General features: G+C 33.0%; 1 protein-coding gene across 1 annotated transcript in view; it reads right to left on the bottom strand.

Moving 5' to 3' along the window:
* The window catches only part of LOC100951160 (leucine-rich repeat-containing protein 9), a 139,707-nt gene that overhangs the window by 92,753 nt on the left and 38,840 nt on the right, over positions 1–8,114 (bottom strand). The window contains exons 12-14 of the mRNA XM_023515882.1: positions 4,633–4,765; positions 2,677–2,799; positions 1,961–2,076 (exon numbers count right to left, since the gene is read on the bottom strand). Of these exons, the coding sequence (XP_023371650.1) occupies positions 1,961–2,076; positions 2,677–2,799; positions 4,633–4,765 (372 nt within the window). The remainder of the gene's footprint in view (positions 1–1,960; positions 2,077–2,676; positions 2,800–4,632; positions 4,766–8,114) is intronic.

The raw sequence follows: 8,114 nt of genomic DNA, 5'->3' as shown, positions 1-8,114 counted from the left end.
CAATAGCAATATAAAGTATAAGTTCCCAGAACTATATTTAATAAGAAATATTGAAGAACTATATAAAGAAAACTATACAAGAGAACCCAAGAAAACGGAGAACATTTTCATGTTCCTGGATAGGAAGCCCAATACTACAAAGCAGTCAGTTCACCCCTAATTAACATTTAAATTAAATACAATTTAAATCAAACCCTAATAAAATTTTTTAAATAGAATTTGGCAAGCTATTTTAAATTATATTTTGAAAAGATTATATTCAAGAAAAGCCAATAAATAAAAGAAGTGACTGATTGATCAAAACAGGTCCTTGCTTTGTCACTGAGGCTGGAGAGCAGTAGTATGATCACAGCTCAGTGAAGCCTCAAACTCCTGGCCTCAAGCAATCCTCTCACCTAGGCCTCCCAAAGTGCTGGGATTACAAGTGTGAGCCACTGAACCTGGCCCAAGGACACTTTTAAAAAGGTGAGTGGCAATAGAGGAAGGGAATACACTCTATTATATATCAAAACATATCATCAAGGTTGTAATAACCAAAAGAAAAGTAGTAGGGGTCCAAAATTAGACACAGAAATCAATGAAACAGAATGGAGATTTATAAATAGATTCCTTATATAGGAAAATAATTTTAACAATGAAGATAGTATTTAAGAATAGGGCAAAGAAGATAATGTTTCAACAAGTACCTGTCCATTTTTAAGAAAAGAAATTGATTGACTACCCCTTTACTTCATACATTATAAAACAATATTCTAGATGCATTTAAAAAGGTAAAAGTTTTTATAACAGGTTATGTAAATATCAGAAGAAAGTAAAGGAGAATATTTATTATGAACTTTTGAAATAAGATATAAAAATCAGAATCCAGAGAAATTGACCTCTTAAAATTAACTTATAAATTACAAATTAAAATAAGTTTGTTACAAATAAAATTAAAAGCAAGTGACAGAAAATATATACAACATATATGTGTGTATATATACAGCATATATATACATATGTATGTATATATGTGTGCATGTATATATATAAAATAAAGGATTAATATCCATAATACATATAAGGATTTTTCCAATATAAATGAAAAGACAGAATCTAACAGAAAATATTCAAAAGATATATAATATTTGATTCAGAAAACTATAAATAATTTTAAACATATAGAAGAAGAATAAAATATCTTTGTCCCCCAAAGGCTGATAGTATCTTGTGCTGATAAAGATGCAAAGAAAGAAGCATTACCATATACTGTTAGAAATTTGTAAAATAAATCTTTGTAGTGACAATTGGTAAAATCTAATACGATTTAAAATATACATATCCTTTGACTCTCCAAGTTTTCTACAAATCTATCTTATAGAGAAACTTCCAAATTTGTATAAAGATTCATTTTCAATGATGTTCACTTTTATTATTTTAAAAATACTGGACACTACACAGAAACAGTCAAATAAATCAGATTAAGGCTGAATAATATTCAGCCACCAAAAGAATGAAGTATACATCTATATGCACTACAGTGGATATTTGTTCACAATATATTGTTAAATAACCAAAACATCACAGAATACTTAAAACTTGTTTCTATGATGTAAATGCAAAGAGAAAAGATTGAAAGTAAATCCACAAAACTATTAATAGTTGATGCCTCAGTAAAAGGGAGAGGCACTGGGGTTAAAGAGGCATTGGAGTTAAAGGCAGATTTTTATATTTGTTATATATAGTCCTCATTCTAGTTTGAATCTTTTCCAGTGAAACTACAGCCATGTATTACTCATGTAATATTTTTCTATAATAAAAAATTTAGGTACCATAATGATTTTTTTTGAGAATTAAGTCCTTCACAGAATAACAATTACACACATACAGTATAAACATGACATAATATTATTAGAATTCAAATTAATATTCTGTTTCCATGTGAGGAATTCTACTTTTAAAAATATATAACAATTCATACCACTGTAATATATTCAAATTCAACGACGTATTCTGGCAAAACAAGGTCATGATCAAAGACAAACCACTTGCACTGCCGAACGCTGCAATCACAGTTTCTTTGTCCTATGATAGAATCTAGAGTAAAAACCAAAAACAAGCAAAACAAAACTAGCAAAAAAAAATTCTTCAAAATGAAACATAATATACTTTTTCATTCTTACACAGATAATAAATAAAAACTTCTGTAAGTTCCAGCAATTACTTGAGGGTTTTTTCTTTTATCTCTGTATCTCCTCCCTAAGCTTCTTAATTCCCTAAATATTAGTCATCCTTTCACTACATAGACTAGTAGGTTTACTTTTATTCATATCATTTTTCTTTCATACATTCTCACTTTTCTATTCAATGTGTAGTCGTGTGTCTCTGATAAATGTATTACTCTCTAAAACCTTCATTGTTAAAAGTACTTTTATCCTTTGAAAATTTGTGTGGCTGTACATACACATACCCACATATAATTAAATTAAAATCTTCTAAATAAGCTACACACACACACTCATGCATAAGTATTATTGAGCTAGGAAATAAAAAAATAATTAGTAGCCAGAAATAGATTTTTATTTAAAAGTCTAAAAAAAGTTCATTAGGCAGAGGTTAAACTGTAGCATCTATATTAAACACAAATGTTTAGCACTCAGAAAGATGCAATCACATTTCTTTTCATGGCAGACATACTTAGTAAATATTTCCGTGGAACGAATACTGAATTAACCATTGGATAGTTGTCTTGATTGATGGAATCTTGTTCACGAGCTTGAACGGTTTGGCCAAGGAAAACCTTTGTAATGAGGAGGATGCCTAAATATATGTATATATAAAAAAGAAATAAGTATTAACACAAATTCACTTTGATAATTTTCCAATATAACCTTCTTTCGTGGCCCCAGATTTGACTGTATGTCCTATAAAGGTAGAGATCCTGGCTGTCCTGTTGTCACTGTACAGTACATAGCACACAGCACACTGCTTGATCCAAAACAGAATTGCAACAAACATTTGTTGAAGAAATGAAATGGTTATAAAAGAGGAGTCCTATGATTATATCAACCAAAGAATTATAGAAAAAGAAGAAGGAAAGAACACAATAATTTAGCATGTTTTTTTATTAAGTAGTTAAAAGTAAGAAAAATTTTATCATTGTTGTTAACTGGATACAACTTCAACTCTGTATCAGTGGCACCTAAACCATGGTGGGAAGCGCTGAATGCATGTCTACTGAATGGATGGATATTTCCTTTCCCTTGAGATTCTTAAGGATCCTTGGGATTTACTAAATCCTACAGATCCCCAGGAGTCAATGAATTCGATAAAATAATTTTTAATCACAAAGCATAAAACATTCAAATGATTTTTGGTTTGTTTTTACTATATAAGGATATAAAATATATATTGAGAGAAACTAATTGTTTTGGAAAACATTCCAGAAGGATCAAACAGAATATCATAAAGTATTTCTCAAGATGAGACTGGAAAATGATAAAGAATAAGCAAATGTTTTTTCAAGTAAGGAGTTCTTTCTAGAGTCAACAGTCTGCTTAATTTTCTGATCATTATTAACCGAAAGAAACCTGTATAGTTTAGTTCAGCATGAATCATCCTAACAGAGTTATAGTCTGGGACCTACATGTGACTTTTATAGAATTAAGTTAACCAAATTTCTGACTGTTTGCTTCTGAAGGTTGGATGGTTAAGACCAAAGAATAAGTGTCTCTTATTCCCTGACGTGATCTGTTCTCCATATTATATATTCTTCTGTACTGTGCATTAATATTTCATGTTTATAGCTCTTACTATAACTACAATTTTACATTTATTTATGTGATTATTGATATTTATAAGCGCCATGAAGGAAAAACTGCCTAGTTTAGACAGACTGTATCCTTATCACCTACCAACGCTTAGCACACAATAAGCATTCAATAAATATTGATAGTGTGGGACAATGGAGAAGGGTGAGGCAAGAGGATATAGACAAGCTGTTCTTCTCCAATCTATGGGTCCCAGGGAATTTCTCGCAGAAGTGACCTACAAATTGATTCATGTGGTTAGATTTATATTCAAGCTTCAAATAAAGTACTGATAACTAGATATAAATTAAAGCTGCAAATAAAGTGCTGATAACTAGATATGAATTAAAATACCAAAAACTTACTTCCTATAAGACATCTTATAAAGCAATCCATATACTTCATAAGTAATATAAAACTTACACGATATCCAAGTTTTCTTATTATCTTACGCTGTGATAATTCAAGACAAAGTCTACTTTCCAGAGTGCCATACATTATTGCACATATGGGTTAAGTTCTTTTTTCTCTTTCCTATGAATTAAGTGTGTATAACATACACATGTATGTAGTTTAGTTTATTTTTATGACACAACATAATGAACGAAATCAGACTGTGAAAAGTATACATAAGTTGGATCTAATATCTGAGTAACAAACTAGTCATTCCTATTAAGTATTTGTTGACAGTATAGTTAATGGTGAGAAAGTCTTGTATTATTACATTGATAAATATGAAATAAAATGGTTTGAAGAACATCTGGGTTGAAAAATCATGTATCAAAAATATGAAAATAATGAATTTGAAGACTTAAAAGTTTAAAACACTGTGTATTTGTATTACCATGTCTGAAAAGCTCATGTTCCAGAGAGTTTTTCTTCTCATCCTTATACTTTCGCTGTAGAAATTCAATTCTGGGACACTCACATATACTTAAGCTGTTAGCAAGAATAACAGCTTCTTTTCTGAGAGGCAGCTGCAAAGAAAAAATAAAATCTGAGCATTTTTACAAATTGATAATACTTCAATATAGATGGTTTATTATATTATCTTTATGTATTTGGGCAAAAGAATCTATAGGCAGATTCACTGAAGAAAAGTAGATAACCTCCAGGTGCAACTTCCCTCTGCAAAGCCATTTATATGTCTTAAATTCATGTGCAAATAGGTCTGTAAAAAGTGACGTAGAACAAAATTTGTTCTTGGAAGAGCAGCAGTGAAGGCTGACAACACCGCGTGATGCAGGAGTAGCAGCTCTCAATGAGCACTCCACTGGTCATCTGGCTAGCTCCAAAAAGACAATTCTGTGGGAATGAGAATTTACATCAAGGAAGGTTTTCATTTCTATAAGAATTTTTTTTATCTAATAATCTACATTGTTCTGGAAACAAAATATTTCTTATTGTGGTAATGCATGAAAATCTTAGTTTGTGTTGTGACTACTATTTCCTGTGAAAGTAGTTGTATAAAACCAAACAATACTCTCTATTTTTAATAGTAAGAAAAGTAGGTCTAAGAGAGAATCTAGCTTCTGTCCAAGGACAGGACTGGCAAAGTCCTAATTGGTACTAAGGTCTATTTATCTTTGTCACAATCTCAGGGCTCTGAATTACTGCTAGCTTAATATTGATAGCCAAATTATTTAGAATTATATCTTTTCTGTAAATGCTGAGTTTTTTTCTTATTGAGCCATAGTCCAAAGTTCTTAAAAAATAACTAATACAACCTTTTTGGAAGGAAGTATGGAGAACCCTCAAAGAATTCAAGGTAGACCTCCCATTTGATCCTACAATCCCATTATGGGGCATCTACCCAGAAGGAAAAAAAAATCCTTTTACCATATGGACATTTGCACTTTGCAATTGACAATTGCCAAAATGTGGAAACATCCTAAATGTCCACTGTAGCAGCCCATATAGCCTATATGTAGACTCTAGGAGGAGTGGGAGTTATAGGTAACACCTGTATAGCTCAATAATGGAACACCTTGGTAAAAAAGGGCATGGAGAGGGATTTAGCTCTCCCAACAAGCATGAGAGAGCTCATGAGATGAGAGCAGTACTGAATTGGCAGTCTTTACACCTGTGGTGTTGAGAGGCATGAGATCAGCCTTATATTGGGCTGAAGGAGAAGGCAGTCAGGAGTGAGCTCATTCTATCACGGACCCACTTACTCTGTCTCTGTCTCATCTCCTGCTTGCAGAATGCCAGCATGGCATCTCTCTGCTGAAGATACTAAGCTCTGCTAAAGGCTGCTAAGATTTATCCTTCTAAGAAGACTGCTTTGCTCCCTCAAGGACTCTCTCTCTCTCTCCTTCCTGCTAAAGTGAATAGCCCTCAGGCACCTAGATCAATTGTTCCTGAGCAAGGTAGCACAGCATAGTCTTCCGTGTCTGGAACCTAGATAAGCCAGGGCCAGAGACCAACCAGTCCTGGACCCTGACCAGTGGCAATGACAGTCCACCAACCTGGGAATGGATTAATAAACTGTGGTATATGTATACCATGAAATACTATTGAGCCATTAAAAAAGATGGAGATTTTACATCTTTTGTATTAACTTGGATGGAAATAGAATGCATTATTCTTAGTACAGCATAACAAGAATGGAGAAGCATGAATACCATGTACTCTATTCTGATATGAGGACAATTAATGACCTAGTACACGGTGGTGGACTCGGGGAAGGGGAGAGGAGAGAGAAGGAATGGGGAAGAAAAGAACAAAGAGAGGGAAGAAGGGAAGGGGGTAGGGGTCATGGTGTGTGACACACTTTTTGGGGGCAGGACCCAATTATAAGACTTTATCTAACAAATGCAATCATTTTAACCTGGTTCTTTGTACCCTCAATGATCTCCAACAATAAACAAACAAACATAGACTTCCATATCCATAGTTCCCATATTCCTGGATTCAACCAATCACAGATTAAAAATATTCAGGGAAAAAAACCATAACAATAAAAAATAATACAAGCAAGAACAATACAGAGTAATATATTTTCACAGCATTTACATTATTAATTTTTTACAACTTGAGGGTTTTATTTTTTTTTTAAATTTCAAATTAATATGAGGATACAAATTTTTAGATTACATTATGGTCACTTCCAAGGTAAAGTTCCATTTGAAAAAGAATTCCACACCTAAGGGGCATGCTATACACTCTCACATTGTGCCCATTAGATGAAACCCCACCAAATGCCCTCCCTCCTTCTGCCAATTATCCTCCCCCCCAATCCCCAATCCTTCCTCCTCCTACCCCCATTATCAGACTATATGTGTGTTTTATTGTTCATATAAGTATGTAATTGTTTATATATTAGTTTCATATTAGTATTCAGTACATTAGATATTTATTTTTCCATTTTTGTTAGACTTAAGAAGAATGTGTTTCAGCTCCATCCAGGTAAATGTAAAAGATGTAAAGTCTCCATTTTTTATGGCTGAATAATATTCCATGATATATATATATATGTGTGTGTGTGTGTATATATATATATATATCACAATTTGTTGATCCATTCATGGGTTGATGGGCATTTGGGCTGTTTCCACAACTTGGCAATTATGAATTGAGCTTCAGTAAACATTCTTATGCAAATGTCTCTGTGGTAAAATGATTTTTGTTATTCTGGTTAGATACCTAGTAATGGGATTGTGGGATCAAATGGAAGGTCAACTTTTTGTTCTTTGAGGATTCTTCATACTTCTTTCCATAAAGGATATATTAGTTTGCAGTCCCACCAGCAGTGTAGAAGTGTTCCCTTCACTGCACATCTATGCCTGCATCTGCAGTTTTGGGACTTTGTGATGTGGGCTAATCTTACTGGAGTTATGATATCTCAGGGTAGTTTTGATTTGCATTTCTCTGATTATTAAAGATGATAAGCATTTTTTTCATGTGTTTGTTGGCCATTCATCTGTCAACTGCAGCCCTTTATTTGGGACACCTTGGTACATTTGGTAGCAGGGAGTTACTGTACAGCTAGATTGTGAGGGTTATGAGAGGGCCTAAACACCTGGCAGAAGAATGTAGACTTCATCATTATACATTATAAGTAATGGGAAGCTTCTGAAGGTTTCTTGTCATGGGCAAAGTATAATGTGTACTATGAAAATAATGTTTTAACATTTACCCAGATGACCAAAAATCACATTACAACAAAGTGTTTATTGCAGCCCAATTCACAATTTTCAGGTCACAGAAGAAGGCCAAGTGCCCATCGATCCATGAATGGATCAATAAACTGTGGTATATGTACACCATGGAATACTATGCAGCCATAAAGAAAGATGGAGACTTTACCTCCTTCATGTTTACATG

The sequence above is a fragment of the Otolemur garnettii genome, unplaced genomic scaffold (assembly GCF_000181295.1).
Source record: "Otolemur garnettii isolate 467f Iridium unplaced genomic scaffold, OtoGar3 scaffold00081, whole genome shotgun sequence".
NCBI lineage: Eukaryota > Metazoa > Chordata > Mammalia > Primates > Galagidae > Otolemur > Otolemur garnettii.
This window is presented reverse-complemented; position numbering and strand designations above follow the sequence as displayed.